This window comes from Notechis scutatus, chromosome 8, assembly GCF_049901735.1.
Source record: "Notechis scutatus isolate UNSWTSFEM ecotype Mainland chromosome 8, rNotScu1.2, whole genome shotgun sequence".
Classification (NCBI taxonomy): domain Eukaryota; kingdom Metazoa; phylum Chordata; class Lepidosauria; order Squamata; family Elapidae; genus Notechis; species Notechis scutatus.
In genome coordinates, this window is record NC_142016.1 from 13,710,654 (window position 1) to 13,727,359 (window position 16,706).

General features: G+C 44.4%; 1 protein-coding gene across 1 annotated transcript in view; it reads right to left on the bottom strand.

Moving 5' to 3' along the window:
• CATSPER4 (cation channel sperm associated 4) overlaps positions 1 to 16,049 on the bottom strand; it is a 28,959-nt gene extending 12,910 nt beyond the window's left edge. Inside the window, exons 1-8 of the mRNA XM_087970393.1 lie at positions 16,023 to 16,049; positions 14,795 to 14,878; positions 13,190 to 13,333; positions 11,116 to 11,217; positions 9,226 to 9,323; positions 6,450 to 6,570; positions 4,536 to 4,669; positions 690 to 882 (exon numbers count right to left, since the gene is read on the bottom strand). Coding sequence (XP_087826519.1) covers positions 690 to 882; positions 4,536 to 4,669; positions 6,450 to 6,570; positions 9,226 to 9,323; positions 11,116 to 11,217; positions 13,190 to 13,333; positions 14,795 to 14,878; positions 16,023 to 16,049 — 903 coding nt within the window. The remainder of the gene's footprint in view (positions 1 to 689; positions 883 to 4,535; positions 4,670 to 6,449; positions 6,571 to 9,225; positions 9,324 to 11,115; positions 11,218 to 13,189; positions 13,334 to 14,794; positions 14,879 to 16,022) is intronic.
• Between the last annotated feature and the right edge of the window lie 657 nt (positions 16,050 to 16,706).

Below are 16,706 nucleotides of genomic sequence, written 5' to 3' on the forward strand. Positions count from 1 at the left end.
CGAGGAAAGCCTCCAGAACCTGGGGAGGGCAAAAATGCCCCCCCACCATGGTGCAGGAAGCCGACTAGGCCACACCCACCATGGCCACACCCACCCAGCAACCAGACAGAGAACCCTTTGCTAAAATTTTTGAAGCCCACCCCTAGTACATTACCCTATATCAGGGGTGGGATTCAAAATTTTTAACAACCAGTTCTGTGGGCATGGCTTAGAGGGTGGCTTGGTGGTCATGTTATTGGCTGGGTGTGGCAACTCAATATCACTCACATCGAGGCACGCATCTCCTTGCCTGGCCTCTCATGACTGTGGGGATGCTGCAACAGTCGTAAGTGTGAAAACTGGTCAGTGCCATTGTAACTTTGAATGGTCACTCCACACAAGCAAAGTACCAGCAAAGGAAGGGGAAAAAAACTCCAGAGAAGTTCCTGAGACAGGAAGTCTAGTCCTGCCAAGAATGTAATAAGGGTTAACGGAGAGGCAGTTTCTGTAAGCAACACCAGAATGTTTCCTTCCTGCCTTCCTTACAGGATTAGGCCAATAATTTCTTCTAACAACCGGTACTCCGAACTGCTTAGAATGTTAACGATCAGTTCTAGCGAACAGGTGCGAACTGGTAGAATCCCACCCCTGCCCTATATGCTGTGCCTTCTCCCGCTTGGCTTCCCCAAACCTTGACGTTACAAACTCACTTCATATCCAGCAAAGCTTCCAAGGGAAGAGAAATTAGTTTTCAACTGCTGTTCCTCTTGATACGCAGACATAGATTGCTCCAAGTTGGTTGTCACCACAGCCACCAGCAGATTTGCAAAGATGAAGGCCCCAAAGGTGATGAAGATAAAGAAGTAGAGGGCCCCACCTATCTCCAAGGCCAGGCCTTCAGTTCTGCAAGGGAAGGAAAACATGTAGTCATTAAACGGGCCATTTGGAAATATCTCAAGGAAATATGGCTTTGATTGATGCCTGTTCATCCCTCCCTGGGGTTCAGGACCTTTATGGACAGGGAGTTGACCAAGAGATAAGGCAGGATGGGAGAGAGTACACAACAGAATTCCTTATGCTACTGGGCTCGAAATTCTTGGTTTGGATAATTTAGAACTGCGTCAGACCTAAGGTATTGCATACAAAATTGTACGTAGTAATGTTTTACCTGTAAATGACTTTTTCTGCTTTAATCGCAACAATACATGCACGAACAACCGCTTTAAACTCAATGTAAATCGTTCTAAACTTGACTGTAAAAAATATGATTTCTGTCAAAGTCTGGAATGCCCTATCTGATTCAGTTGTCTCAGTTACAAATGTTCACAGTTTCGGTCACAAATTGACTTGCATGGACCTTATTTCATACTTAAGCGGTCAGTCCAGGGGGCATGCAACGTGTGCTTATCATCCCTGTGATTGCATTTTTATTCTCTTATTCTTGTTCTCATTTTTCATTTGACAAATTCCAATAAATAAATAAATAATAAACAAACAAACAAACAAACAAATAAAGTAAGTAAGTAATTATGGCCACAAAGACCCTCCTTTCTGTTGGAGAAGAAAGTTGCATAAATCAAGTTGCACTTGATTCCTTCAGACCAAATGCATTGGCTGGGTTTCCCAATGCTTCTTAAATTTAATCCTTAAACCAGGGGTCTCCAACCTTGGCAACTTTAAGCCTGGAGGACTTCAACTCCCAGAATTCCCCAGCTGGGGAATTCTGGGAGTTGAAGTCCTCCAGGCTTAAAGTTGCCAAGGTTGGAGACCCCTGCCTTAAACTAAACTCTGTCCAATTCTGGTCATTATGATACCAAAAAAATAAATAAATGTTGGAAACCTAGAAAGTGTGCTGAAAAGAACAAACAAAGATGATTAAGATGCCTGGAGACTAAATGTCAAGGTTCCAGGTAATATGTCCCATTCAATAAGAACTCCGAAGCAGGCATATTCCCCAAAGAACATTTCATCGGAACATAGCAAATTGGTATTTTCTTGGTGAAAAACTGGCTCTAGATGCCCACTGGTTTTACACCAATTAAAAGTAAAACTTTGTCACTCCCCCCACCCCCGAGTGTCTTCAGTCACATGGTCCAATCAGCATGTAGTCCAGTTGCTAGGTGAGCTCAGTCTCCACCTTTCGAACACCTGCACCAATGTCCTTGATTCCCAGGGGAAAGAATTTTATTTTGGCTACAGAACCGCAGCTATCACTACACCTCCCTCCCCAGCCCCTTTGCCTCAGGCTGAGTCAGCCCTCAAGCAGTGAGAATAGAATGGAACGGAACAGAACAGAACAGAATAGAATAGATAGAACACTTTGTGATTGGATATATATATATATATATATATATATATGAAAACCTCCCTAGAGAAAACTAACAAAAGAAAATGGCCACAGTTCGGCCAACTTCAGGGTTGACACTAAATACATTGATGAAAGATTGAGAGAACTAGATATGCCTTGTCTATCAAAGACAAGGACCAGGGACGATGTAATAACAGTCTTCCAGAACTTGAGGGACTGTCACAGAGAAGAGATTGGCTTGTTCTCCAAAACACTTGAGGGCAGGACAAGAAGTAACACACGGAAGATCATTAAAGAGAGATCCAACCTGCAACTAAGGAGAACTTTTATGACAGTGAAGACAATCAATAAATGGAACAGCTTGAATCCAGAAGCTGGAGATTTTCAAGAAGAGATTGGATAGCCATTTGTCTGGAATGGTATAGAGTCTTCTGCTTGAGCAAGGAGTTTGACTAGAACAGTGGTCACCAACCAGTGGGACAGAAACCACTGGTGGTCCACAAGTAAATTTTGGTGGTCCGCAGAGAAATGTCACCCCCAAAGCAATTAATCCAGGCTGTGCCGCCCACATGGCCCACAGGAACACAAGGCTTGCGTCGCTTGCATTGCAAACAACATGAGGTAATGAGGGGAGGGGGGAAAGGGCGGAGGGGGGTAACTTGCCCCACGCACCCTACGTGCCTCGCTTGGCCGCCAGGCTGCGTCTTTCCACTTCTTTCTTCTTCTACTTTTGGCTGCATGCATGGAAAGCAGCAAAAGTCTTTCTTTCTCTCCCTCAAAGTCTGCCAGAAATGAGTCTTTGGGACCCTGCAAGGCATCCTGCTCCAAGAGGCTGTGCCGGCAAAGACTCATTTCTGGCGGAGTTTGGGGGAAAGAAAGAAAGACTTCTGCTGCTTCTGCTGCTTTCTTTGCATGAAGCCAAAAGTCTCTCTCTCTCTCTCCCTCTCTCTCTCTCTCTCTCTCTCACACACACAGAACGAAGCTGGAGACAGTATCCTGCGATCCCATATAAAGAATGATCGATCAGTAAGAAAACAGAGTGTGGAATTTTGCTGCAGACTTTTTTGGGATTTTCCCAGGATCTCTGCTGCCCTGGGAAAACATCAGCAAGCCACCATCAGTCAAAATTCATATTAGTGGTCTGTAGGATTTAATATTATAAGTTTGTTGGTCCCTGAGGTCCAAAAGGTTGGTGACCCCTGGACTAGAAGACCTTTAAGTTCCCTTCCAACCCTATTATTCTATGTTCTAAATCCAGTATAACCTTCCCAACTGTGCAGCAGTTGCAAAGGGTAACCATGTGATCCAGAAAAAGATGGATTAAAGGGCTGCAGAAGTAGCGGTGTGAGAATTTATTTCACATACTGATCTTGGCTAAATGTAATCTTAGGTAAGGGAATGCTAAGCCAGCCATGAATCCTGAGTCCTTTGCAGCAGTTTTATATTTCAAGGGCTGCATGAGTCATGCTTCACTTCACTTTCACTTAGCCGCTTTATCCTTGCATTCATGAGCCGCAGTGGTGCAGTGGTGAGAGTGCAATACTGCAGGCTAATTCTGCTGACTGCTGGATGACTGCAATTTGGCAGTTCGAATCACACCAGGCTCAAGGTTGACTCAGCCTTCCATCCTTCCGAGGTGGGTAAAATGAAGACTCAAAACTGTTGGGAAGAGGCAAGAGGCTGACTCTGTAAACCGCTTAGAGAGGGCTGTAAAAGCACTGTGAAGCGGTATATAAGTCTAAGCGCTATTGCTATCTGGTTAGCATTGGTATCTGAAGTGATGATTTCAACAAATGCTTGTATTTCATTGGATCTTTCGACATATGTCTTCCAAGTTGGGGCCAAGATCTATTTTGCAATTCATTTCTCCAACCTGTAGGAGGTTGTCTAAGTGGGTTTGACAAGATAATTACAGAGCCCCCCATTGTGTTATTAATGGCTTCTACAAAAAGTGTTATAAAATCAAGGCCAGTCACACAATGCCTTGACTTATGACTGCAACAACTTATGACCAGACCAATTACATATATAAGAATAAGGACCACCTGTAATGTGTGGAAATATGATAATGATGATAAGAAAGAGAGAGAGAGAAAGAGAAAGAGAAAGAAAGAGGGAGAAAGGGGTGGAGGGAAGAAAGAGAAGGGAAGGGAAGGAAGAAAAGATAGATAGATAGATAGATAGATAGATAGATAGATAGATAGATAGATAGATAGATAGATAGATATAAAAAAATGGTTTTACTCACTCAAAGTCATTATAAATATTAATCCACCCATCCTGGGTAATGCAGATGAAAAGAGAATACAGAGCCGTTCCTAGGTCCCCAAAATGCTTTGGAACAAGGGCGCCAAAGAGAGTCACTCCAAACACAGAGAAGACCTGCAAAAATACACAGTGAGAATAGTGCAAAAATAATGTATCCATTTTCTGGAACACAGCTTCCCGCTTGAATTTGAAAATCACAAGAGACCATTGTAGACCAGCGGCCCCCAACCTCTGCAGGGGAGGGGAAGGACAGGCCGCACAAGTGGTGGGCTGGTGCACACATGCATCTCAACTTGCAAATAGACCACGACCTGGTAATGGGGTTGGGGACTCCTGTTGTAGACAATCTGAAATAGCCGTATAATTCCTTAGACTACGTTCCACACTACAAATCTCAGGACCATATATTAAGTTGTTCAGTTAACTACATTAAGTAGTACAAAAGATTTATTGGTCCAGTCTATACGCAAGAACCTAGTCAAGTAAAGTTGAATACTAAATGGGCACCAGATAAGGCTCAACAAAACTCAAGAAGAATTGGACTTAAGATTGTTTGTGGGAATGTAACGACTCTAGGCTGATGACACATTTAACTCTGCCCCTCTATAGACTCTTATCTACAATTATTAGTTTTAAATTTTTGTATGCTATGCAGAGTCACTGTTGGGAAAAGGGCAGCCATATAAATGATTTAAATGGAAAAATCTTCTGATTGATTCCAGTGTTCTCCCATCTAGTCCTTTTCAAACACGCTGGACTTCAGTTTCGAAAATCTCCAGCTATCGTTGCTAGCTGGCAATTCTGGAGGAAAAAAATATAGGCTAGAAGACATAACATTGGAACAAAATAATCTATTATGATTTTATGCAATTCTCCATCTAGATCAGGGGTCCCCAACCGCCGGTCCGCGGACCGGTACCGGGCCGCGGAACAAGCCTTACCGGGTCGCTGGTTGCTGGGCGCCGCCATCTTTTTGGTAAAAGCAATTTTTCGTCAAAAGATGGCGGCGCCATGTTGGTGAGCTTTTCCGGTAGAAAGCCATTTCTACCCAAAAGCTCACCAGAAGCGCTGGCGCCGCCATTTTTCGTCAAAAAGATGGCGGCGCCCAGCTGACGCCGGAACCGGGCTGGCGCCCAGCTGACGCCGGAACCGGGTCGCGGCGTCGAAAAGGTTGGGGATCCCTGATCTAGATCATCTATCTGATCTCTTGTATTGCAAACAATCTGGTTTGATCTCAGTACACCTGAGATAGCCAAATCACACAGACAATTCATCAAGGGATGATGGTACTTACTAAAGTTAGGTTTAGGCCCTAAGAATTCTGGAGCCATCTCCACGTTTGACACAGAGAAGTCAAATGTTCCAGCATGGAGAATCAAAAGCTATTTTTTTCTGATCATTTAAATTAAATAAAAACATGGGGAAATAACATACATAGACCCATGAAGCTGAAGGAAATTGAATCAGTAAGATCTCAGCTCAGAATAATAACAGAGTTGGAAGGGACCTTTGAGGTCTTCTAGTCCAACCCCTGCTCAGGCAGGAAACCCTATACCTTTTCATACAAATGGTTATACAATCTCTTCTTAAAAACTTCCAGTGTTGGAGCATTCACAACTTCTGGAGGCAAGTTGTTCCAATGATTAATTGTTCTAACAGCCAGGAAATTTCTCCTTAGTTCTAAGTTGTTTCTCTCCTTGATTAATTTCCACCCATGGCTTCTTGTTCAGGTGCTTTGGAGAATAGCTTGACTCCCTCTTCTTTGTGGCAGCCCCTTAGATATTGGAACACTGCTATCATGTCACCCCAGTCCTTCTTTTCATTGTCAGTTCATTTCCAGAAAAAAAGAATTTAACTTGGCATGTGGAGGGGAGATCTGATGAAGGCATCTTACCAGCATGATGGCAAAAAGTAGGATCATGATATTTGCCATGTCAGGAATGGACTTCAGGATCACTTGTATCATCCTTGCCAAGCCACTAACCAAGCTACACACTTGTACCAGCCTCATGACTCTGGAAGGGAAAATGGAAACTGTCCATGTACATTTGTATATAGTTGAAAACTCTAAAAGGTGTCTTGTCTTAAGTCATTCTTTCCCAATCCAATTGCTCTTTGGATATTCTGGATTTCAACTCCCATTGTCACACCTAATACAACCAACAATCATATTTCAGAATCCAACCATCAAATGGAAATGGGCTACCAGGACAATGTTAGGGAAGCATAGACACTAGTTTAAGAGAAGATTAAATATTTCATCTAATCTGGGCCGCCCACTAGTTCATTCACTGAAATTCACACACTCGTATGTTATACTGTGCAGCAGAAACTGGAAGCTGAAAAATTTTAATTACAGGGAATTCTCGTCTGACTGTCACAATTGACCCCCCCCCCCCCAAATTTCTGTTGCTAAAGCGAGATATTTGTTAAGTGAGTTTTGCCCCATTTGTCATGCCCCTGGTGGAGACTGACTCTGAGGGAGAGGAGGAACAGCCGACAGGGAGTGGAAGTGTGGCTCCAGAGGTGGTGGAGGAGGCTGGGGAAGGGCAGAGGTTGGCTGGGCAGTCAGAGGAGGACCCAGGCCCATCCCCTCTCCATCCTAGGGCACGCAGGGAGGAGAGGATAAGGGAGAGAGATGGTCTCCTCGGGAGGAGAGGGCCTTGATCCTCTTCATGGGCTGCAGGTGTGACAACTGAATAAGAGGATGGACATGCGTATGGGCGAATGCTGGAAACAAAGCGTGGAAATATCTCTAGTTTATTGTTCCTCTCTGAGTTTGGCGTCCTTCCCAGTGTGTGTTCTGATATCTGTGGATATCTGTCTTCCAGCCCTTATCTTGCCTGGTTTGTGTTGTTTTTTTACTCTTTATAATTTAAACAGCATTTCCTCCATCTTGTAACTGCTCGTGTGGGAGTTTTTTGTCTTCAGTCAAGTATATTTGGAGCTTGGAAGCAATGTGAAGGAATAAAAGGGGATTTACCTGTTTTTTTGTGACTGTGTTTATTTTGTATCCCACCCTGGGTCATCACACCATTGTACAACCTTTCTTGCCGCAGGTGTTCAGTGAACCACTGCAGTTGATAAGTTAGTAATCTGGTTGTTAAGTGAATCTGGCTTCCTCATGGTCTTTGTTGTCAGAAGGTTGCCAAAGGTGATCCCATGACCCTGGGACACAGCAACGGTCACCATTATGAAGCAGTAGCCAAGCATCTGAATTTTAATCATGTGACCATGGGGCCGCTACAAAATTGTAATTGTGAAAAACAGTCATAAGTCACTTTTTTCAGTGGCATTAAACAGTCACTAAATGAACTGTTGTAAAGCAAGGACTACCTGTACATGTTTTGGAACCTAACAGGAAAACTATCTTAGATTAGATCAGATTGTTGGTCCATCTAGTGTGGTACTTCTAACCTCGTGTTCCAATCTTGTCATACTCAGCATAGCAGGTTGGCCATTAGCCCTTGTTTATTATTTACCTGTTGTATCAAAACATTTGCAGGACAAAGTTCTTGACAAAGTTTATCTTCTAGGATCTAGACTCTGTGCATATACAACATACATGCTGTATGCTAATCAGGCTAGTTACAAACCTAATGGTTGCATTTGTACAAAACACTAAGCTTGGTTAGTTTTGACCTGGGTTAGATATCTCGTGACTTAGTATATTGTCTGAATCCAGGTTATTAGGTTAGTTTGTGGTTTAATGTATTGTGAAATCCTTTAACTAGCAACAGATGACTAAAATCTCTGATGGAATCTCTCCTTTACTGCTTGATTCTGTTTTTAAAAGAAAAAGCAGATGAGACCAGAAATTGAACCCAAGATCTCCATGCACGCAAAACATGTATTCTTCCACAGGACTGTGGTTCCGGCCTATTATATTACTGCCATCCAGTTTGGCACTATTTAAATCAGTCTTATCTGAAAGAATGTAAAATGTATTTTATAAATAGTGATTGGAATTTATAAATCTTATAAAAAGAGATTGGAAATTAGCTGAGAATCTTCTGAATCACAAACAGCATGAAATACTAGTTGCTAAGAATACAATAACAGGGTTGGAAGGAACCTCGGAGGTCTTCTAGTCCAACCCCCTGCATAGGCAGGAAACCCTACACCACTTCAGACAAATAGTTGTTCAATCTCTTTTTCAAAAATCTCCAGTGTTGGAGCATTCACAACTTCTGGAGGCCAGTTGTTCCACTGATTAATTGTTCTCTCAGTCAGGAAATTTCTCCTTAGTTCTAAGTTGCTTCTCTCCTTGATTAGTTTCCACCCATTGCTTCTTGTCCTGCCCTCAGGTGCTTTGGAGAATAGCTTGACTCCTTCTTCTTTGTGGCAACCCCTGAGATATCGGAACACTGCTATCATGTCTCCCCCAGTCCTTCTTTTCATTAAACTAGACATACCCATTTCCAGCAACTGTTCTTTATATGTTTTAGCCTCCAGTCCCCTAATCGTCTTTGTTTTCTCTTCTCTGCACTCTTTCAAGAGTTTCAACATCTTTTTTACATCGTAACATTTAAAGACACTATTTGTCTTTGTGTCTGTCCTTGTGAATTTCCACAGATACATTGAGTTGGCCATTGGATGATATAAGGACTAAACAAATATTTGGCTTGATCCAGTAGAGATCTTCTATCCCTTTTATTTTAGGTCCTTACCTGACCATTCGAAAAAGCGTCTCATTCTCCAATGCAGGAATGACCAAACCAAGGCTTAGGTACAATACAATAGAAAAATTGATGACATTCCAGCCATCCTGTTTAGGGGAGAGAACAAACTCTTAAGAGACAAGGAAGTGAAGGTTAGGTATATGGAAGGATGAAGCTTCTCCAAATTTCAGATCCAAATTCAAGGGAAGGCAGAAGTAATCCAACATCGAGGATCTAGATAGAACTTCCTAAGAAGACCTCAATGTTCTGGCTTCACAAAATCATGAAACAGACTCCCTGTCCTGACAAAAAAAAACCTTTTTCTTTGGCTAATGTGAATTCCTATCACTCACATCCAGCGAAGTCCCGGCAAAGAGTCTTTCAAGGGTGAATTGCAACCACAGACCTTATCAGGCTTTGAGAGCTGCCAGGCCGATAGCTTCCAAGTGCAATGCTGTACAAGGAAAATCTTTGTGAGACTCTGGGAGTCACAAACAAATCTTCACACTAATTAAATGAACTAATTGTCTCCTGCAATCACCCCTCCCTTTTAGTTCGTCTTTATTCCCTATGGAAGGAGCCATTCACTGTCCACTTGTGCCTTTACTCCCGAGTTGACCCTTGTTCCTTAACTGTTCCCTTTGCCTGACAGCTCTGTGCATGCGCACATTGGGAACAGGCTCCAGCTGTTCTTCTGCCCCACTGATCTCCAACTCTGAAGGCAGCTAATAACTGTCAGATGGCCCTGGCCCCCTCTCTGTCTCCGACGCAGAGCCCTTGTCAGAGCCTTCCCCAGACTCCAGGACTGGCCCATGTTCCTCCCCAACCTCCTTACTGTCCGAATCTACCATCAGCTACACTGGCTGCTGGCGGGCCACAACACTCAGGGAGTTGATCCATTCTGTGCTTAGTAAATAGTAAAGTTGGTAAATATGAAGAATTTTCTTTCTCTGCACCAAGACTCCACACATCAATCATATGTAGGTTACAGCACAGCAAACATTTTTTATATATGCCATCAACACAATTTTCAACAAGGGAGAGGGAGCATTACAAGTAATCCTCAACTTACAATCATTGTTTAGTGACCATTACAATGGGGTTGAAAAAAGGGACTTAGGACTGTTTTTCAGTTTTACAACTGTTACAACCTCCCCATGGTCACATATCAAAATTCAGACGCTTGGCAACTGACTCATATTTATGGTGGTTGCAGTGTCCAAGGGTCACGGGATCCCCTTTTGCGACCTTCTGACTGTCAACTAAAAAGATACTCCTAAGGTCTTTTTAGCTGCCAGAAAAAGGGAGTGGGGGAAAACAAGGCATTCCTGAAATGCCTAGATAATCACCCTGGCAGCCCAAAGTTGTTGGAGCATAAGGAGGTTATTGGAGAACATGATGGATGACTCTTGAGGTTGGATGTGTTGGAGAAGTCACATGCAGGGGGTGGGGAGAAGACCAGGGTCAAGGGGGAAATGTATGATGTGATTTAGTGTCGGCTGCACCCAGCCACATGCCAACATGGCAACTTCTAATAAACCAATTTTCTTTTCTCTGAGCTGCGGCTGGAGACTTTTGATTTGAATGAGGGTGGATTTGTTGGAGCCCTGACAGCCAGTTTGACATTAACAAGAAGAGTCAAAGGGGAAACCAGTTTCACTTAACAACTGTGTACCTAACTTAAAAACCGCAGTGATTCACTTAACAACTGCGGCAAGAAAAAGCCTGCAAACGGGGTAAAACTTACTTAACGTATATTTCCCTTAGCAACAGAAATGTTGGGCTCAGTTGTGGTCGTAAGTCGAGGACTACCTGTACATATCTGTTTGCACCAACTTTCAACGCCTGGATGATGTTCCTTTGGACTAAACTTTAAGACACAACCCTTGGCCCACTCACCTTCCAGTACAAACAGAATCCGTAGTACCAGTTGAGGATGACCTCACAGATGAGAAAAGACAGCACAATCGTGTCAATGACATCGAATAAGCCAAAGTATTTCTGTGTAAGGAAAAATATAACAAAAAGAGATTTGCATGCCAACATTTTCCCCCTCCCCAAAAGTTCCATATTTGGCCTTTGATGCTCGGGTATTGACCTCATTTGCATGATACTGCTTACATCTGCATGCATGCTCATGAGCCCAGGAAAGAACAGTGAGCGGATTATTTATTTATTTATTTAATGGCTAAATTTATTTGCCACCCATCTCGCCATTGGGCTATTCTGGGCAAGGGCCTTAGAGGCAACTCAACATGGCCAGCTCAGCCCAGCCAGCTCACCACCACCAAGTCGCTCCCCATGACCAACTCACCACAGGGAAAACTCGCCGTGGACAGGCCGAAGGGAGAGCCAGGTAGGTAGTGAGTGGGCGGATACAGAGGTGGGATCCAGCAGGTTCTGACCAGTTCTGGAGAACCGGTAGCAGACATTTTGAGTCATTCAGAGAACCGGCAAATACCACCTCTGACTGGCCCCACCCCCATCGATTCTCCGCCTCCTGAGTCCCGGCTGATTGGCTGCATCTTCTTTTGTTGCCCTGCACAGGAGATAGGAGCTGGAAAGCAGGTTAGTGGGGTGGAGAGGGAATGGGGATTTTGCAGTATCTTTCCTCTGCCACTCCCACCAAGCAACTCCCACCAAGCAATGCCCCCAGAACCAGTAGTAAAAAAAAAATTTGAATCCCACCACTGGGCAGGTGGGCAGAACACAGAGCGGTGATGGTGGTCAGGGCCTACCCATTTTCACACCCTCCACCATTGTCATATTGAGCTCTGGGCTGCCTGGGGTGAGTTGTCCCCACAGCCAGTTGGCCATGTGGTGTTGTCCTGTGGCGACTTGGCGGTGGTGAGTTGACAGAGGCGACTTGGCAGTGATGAATTGGTGGCCGTAAGCTGACCACACTGAGCTAAATTGTCAGCCAAATTGTGTCATTTCACTATGAGTCTTATAACAGTAAAATGGAAAAAGTAATTTTAAAAATGTAAACATAACAATACAGTAGCCAAGCAATAGCAATACCACTTAGACTTATATACTGCTTCACAGTGCTTCACACTGCTTCACAGCCCTCTCTAAGCGGTTTTACAGAGTCAGCCTATTACCCCCAACAATCTAGGTCCTCATTTTACCGACCTCGGAAGAATGGGAGGCTGAGTCAACCTTGAGCCTGGTGAGATTCGAAATGCTAAATTGCAGGCAGCCAGCAGTCAGCCAGAAGTAGCCTGCAGTCCTGCATTCTAACAACTGCGCCACCATGGCTCAAAGCATTGAAACAATAAAAATACAGAGTACAATAATATGAATTAAAACAGGGGTCTCCAACCTTGGCAACTTTAAGCCTGTCAGAATTCAACTCCCAGAATTCCCAGAATTCTGGGAGTTGAAGTCCTCCAGGCTTAAAGTTGCCAAGGTTAGAGACCCCTGAGTTAAAAGATGGGCAGAGGGGAAGCAGGAAACGCAGGGGGGAGCTGGGGGTCAACTAATGAGCTAAGTCCATCCATTATTTCCTTCTTGCAGGGAATGGGTACTATTTTTACACGTAATGGGCACATTTCTTAACAGCCTGCAAGGGTGGCAGTGCATAAGATTTTCTCCCAGCTCATGAGATCCATGGGTTTTTTTTTTATTGTGTTATTATTTTGGGAAAGTTATAGAGAACTTTTTTTTTTAAAAAAAAAATCAAAATAAACATGTTAAGCCTCAAGGAGGTTTAGGTCACCTATGTTGAGCCTTCACTAAAAATTTCAAACTCGCAGCTCTGAGAGGGATCTTTTGCTATCCAATTTCTGTATCATTCGTGGCTCACAAAATGGGGCTGGACTGCGGGGGGGGGGGGGGCGGGAGGGCGAGGTTTATGCAGCCCAGGGATCATCAAAAGACACAGGACAGTCCCTGGAGAAGCTCAGGTCTTCCCCCACCCCCACATTTTTAGCAGGAAGCAGTTCTCCTGCCAGGCACACAATATACTAACATCTTCAAGTGTTGGCTCCGTTCGAAGGCTAATGATGATCGCGTTGATAATTACAAGGGTCGCTAACAGGATCTTGAAAGCTGAATGATGCAGGAACCTGCCCATGCAGGTTTTTGAGATAAATTCTTCCACATCCCAGTCATCCTGTTGAAGAAAGAGTGGTGTGGTTCTCTGATTATTCTTTATTTAGCGTACGATGAGAACCTGATAGAAGAGAAGTAAACCAGAGGTGGCATTCAGCTGGTTCTGACCAGTTCTGGAGAACCAGTAGCGGAAATTTTGAGTAGTTTGGAGAACCGGCAAATTCCACCTCTGACTGGCCCCGCCAACCCCATCTATTCTCCGCCTCCCATTGAGTCTCAGCTGATCGGCTGGGTCTTCTTTGGTTGCCCTGCACAGGAGAACGGAGCTGGAAAGCAGGTTAGTGGGGTGGGGAGGGAATGGGGATTTTGCAATGACCTTCCCCCAGGAGTGAGGTGGGAATGGTAATTGTACAGATCCTTCCCCTGCCACTGCCACCGAGCCATGCCCGCAGAACTGGTAGTAAAAAAAATTTGAATTCCACCACCAAAGTAAACATATATGTACAGTCTATGTAACTGTAAGTAAACTTCCATGGGGGCGGGGGGGAGGTATGTCCAATTCAACTATCCAGGCAATCATCTCTGGTGTTGCTTCATGTAGATCAGGGGTGTCCAACCTTGGCAACTTTAAGACTTGTGGACTTCAACTCCCAGAGTTCCTCAGCCAGCAAAGCTGGCTGAGGAACTCTGGGAGTTGAAGTCCACAAGTCTTAAAGTTGCCAAGGTTGGACACCCCGATGTAGATCTTCTTGATCAGTGCCCCCCCCAACCTTTTGGGCATCATTAGGGACTGGTTCCATGGAGAGAGGTTTTTCCGCAGACTGGAAGGGGCGTGGTTCCGCGTGCTGCCTGCATCCCACCGATGAGGCTTTACTTGTTTGCCTGGACTGTTTTGGACACACCGTGGACTGGTGGGCTGATCCATGGACCGGGGGCTTGGGGCTTGGGACCCCTGTTCTAGGGAACCAGAGAACGCACATTATGGGCAGTCTTGCACAACATGCTTAGTAGTTTGCATGCCCGCATAACAGTTGCAACAAAGTGTTGAATTTTACTTTTACCAACAAAGAAATAAATCAAAAAATAGTTTGTCACGAAAGTGGCTGCTTGCGAAGGCCCCTGGATTGGGGCTGAAAGGCAGAAGGTGAAGATTGAACTGCTGGCAGTCGGCAGAATTCACCTGCAATACTGCACAGTTGTAATGAAACGTCTATTTTTTTTAAAAAAACCACCAAGCTCAGACAGTACCCAAGAGCCTTCTTAGATATATGCGTGTGTGTGAATGCTCTACTACAGTATAGTGTTGCCTGGTTGAAAGCTACCCGCCTGAGCCTTTCATGTTTGCTGCAGAAAATGGACCCCTTTAGAGTGTCGCTTGTCTGTTTTCTCCCTCTGCCGTTTCCCTGTGTAGATGTTCTATTACAATGAATCACTTTCCCAAATCCTGTTTTCATCATCAAAACACACCAAGAAAGAAGGAAAGAACCCTTCACACAAAGCCACAAGGGGGAAGCAGCCATACCTGTGCCCGAGTAATTTCTTTGCAGTTAATCAGAGGTGGTTCAAGTCCATTGAAGGAACCCTTTTGATAATACTGATCGCTTACCTGTAGAAAGGAAAACTTCCACTGTTACTTTTTCACATGCTGCAGCACATTCTCAAAACTAGGGGTGTAGTGATGGTGGAAGAATTGGGACCATTATTTCCTGGGATCAGTCACTAAATGTCTTAAAGCGAGCCAGTTTGGTCTAGTGGTTAAGGCACTGGCTAGAAATCAGGTGACCGTGAGTTCTAGTTCCCCTTAGCCATGAAAATCAGCTGGGTGACCTTGGGCTGGTCTCTCTCTCTCTCTCAGCCCAATTCCCCCTCACAGGGCAGTTGTTGTGGGGAAAACAACAAGAAGAAAGTTTGTTGGATATGTTCACCACCTTGGGTTATTTGTAAAATAACTCAAGGGAGCGGGACACAAATAAATAAATGTGACATGGCAGACGATGGGCCACTTAGAAGTGGGGTTCCCAACTTCTTCAGCTCATCCACCCCTTCATGAAGTTTCAAATTGTTGCTGTCACCCAAGGAAGGGGGGGATAAACCCATCTACTGCCATCACCCCAATTGGGAATTTTAAAAAAAACACCAGTCTCTAACCACCGAGGCCTTATAACGGTTCTCCATCCTTTTCTCCTTGCCAAGTCCACCACTGTCCCTTGAACACTCCACTCCTGTAGAACCTGGTAAGTGTGACCTCACAGACATCAGAGCTCCCTCCTACGCAGGTGAGCTGGCAACACGGCGAAAGAGAGAGCAGGTACCAAGAGGGGGAAAAAATGAAGAGATTTCCTACAAATGTTTCTCATTCATGGAGAAGAGAGGGGAGATTCTGCCTGGCGAATAAGTCCCCCATTGGGCAACTCATGCACCAGCCATACCTAAACTGGCAACACAATTCACCTTGTGTGATGATGTCTACGGAGATTCATCCAGGTCGTGGCTGTCCCAAAGGTTCCTTTCAATAGGCAACTATTGTTCTTTTTTTTTTTTTTAACCTTGAAAATGTTTCACTTCTCATCCAAGAACTGAAGAAGTTTCTTAAATGAAAAGTGAAATGTTTTCAAGGAAAAGAAAATCCAAGAAAGTAATGTTGCCTTACTGAAATGCACCTTTGGGACACCTTGTGTGTTGGCATTAAGAGGTATCCAAGAACGTGCATGCGGTTACAGGATGATGCATCTTGGCTCAATCAGGATCACCTTGGAAGCGTGGGGGAAGATTCCCATGCTTACCACAATTGGGTGCCAGTACATATTCTTTATATGTGCATGGTTCCACAAATAGCAGGAAAGGCTTATCAGGAAAAGCTGAACAGTGGCGAATCTAATCTCTGTACAATCCCCAGCATCCTTCTGGCTGTAGGCACAACAAGATGTCTACTCCAGGTTCCTGGACCAGCACCTTTTTTGAATCTGCATAGAGAACTAAATCATAAAATAACAAACTCAACAATGTTTTTGCAATGCATAATCAGAACAACAACAAAAAAACCTTCCCAAAATTTACTAACTTTAAAGCTATTCGAAAGGATGTTCTACATAGGTAGATGATGGGATGTTTCACTGCTTGTGTTAGGTTCAGGGATGGGCTGTTACCGGTTCTCTACAGTTTGGGCAAACCGGTATCTAATTTTATCATTTTTAATTACCACTTTGGTGAATCCCACCCCTGGTTGGCCCTGACTACCCCACCCCACCCTTCCCAGCAGTCCCCACACGGTCCGTTTTAGATGCCAGGTAAGTGCAGGGCCTGCACAGAGGCTCAGTGAGGGTGAAAACGGGCCTCCCGGAAGTTCCGGAAGGCCAGAAAAGGGCCTCAGGAGGCGGAGGAGGCCATTTTCTCCCTTCCTTGAGGGAAGCCTCTGGAGCCCATGGAGGGTGAAA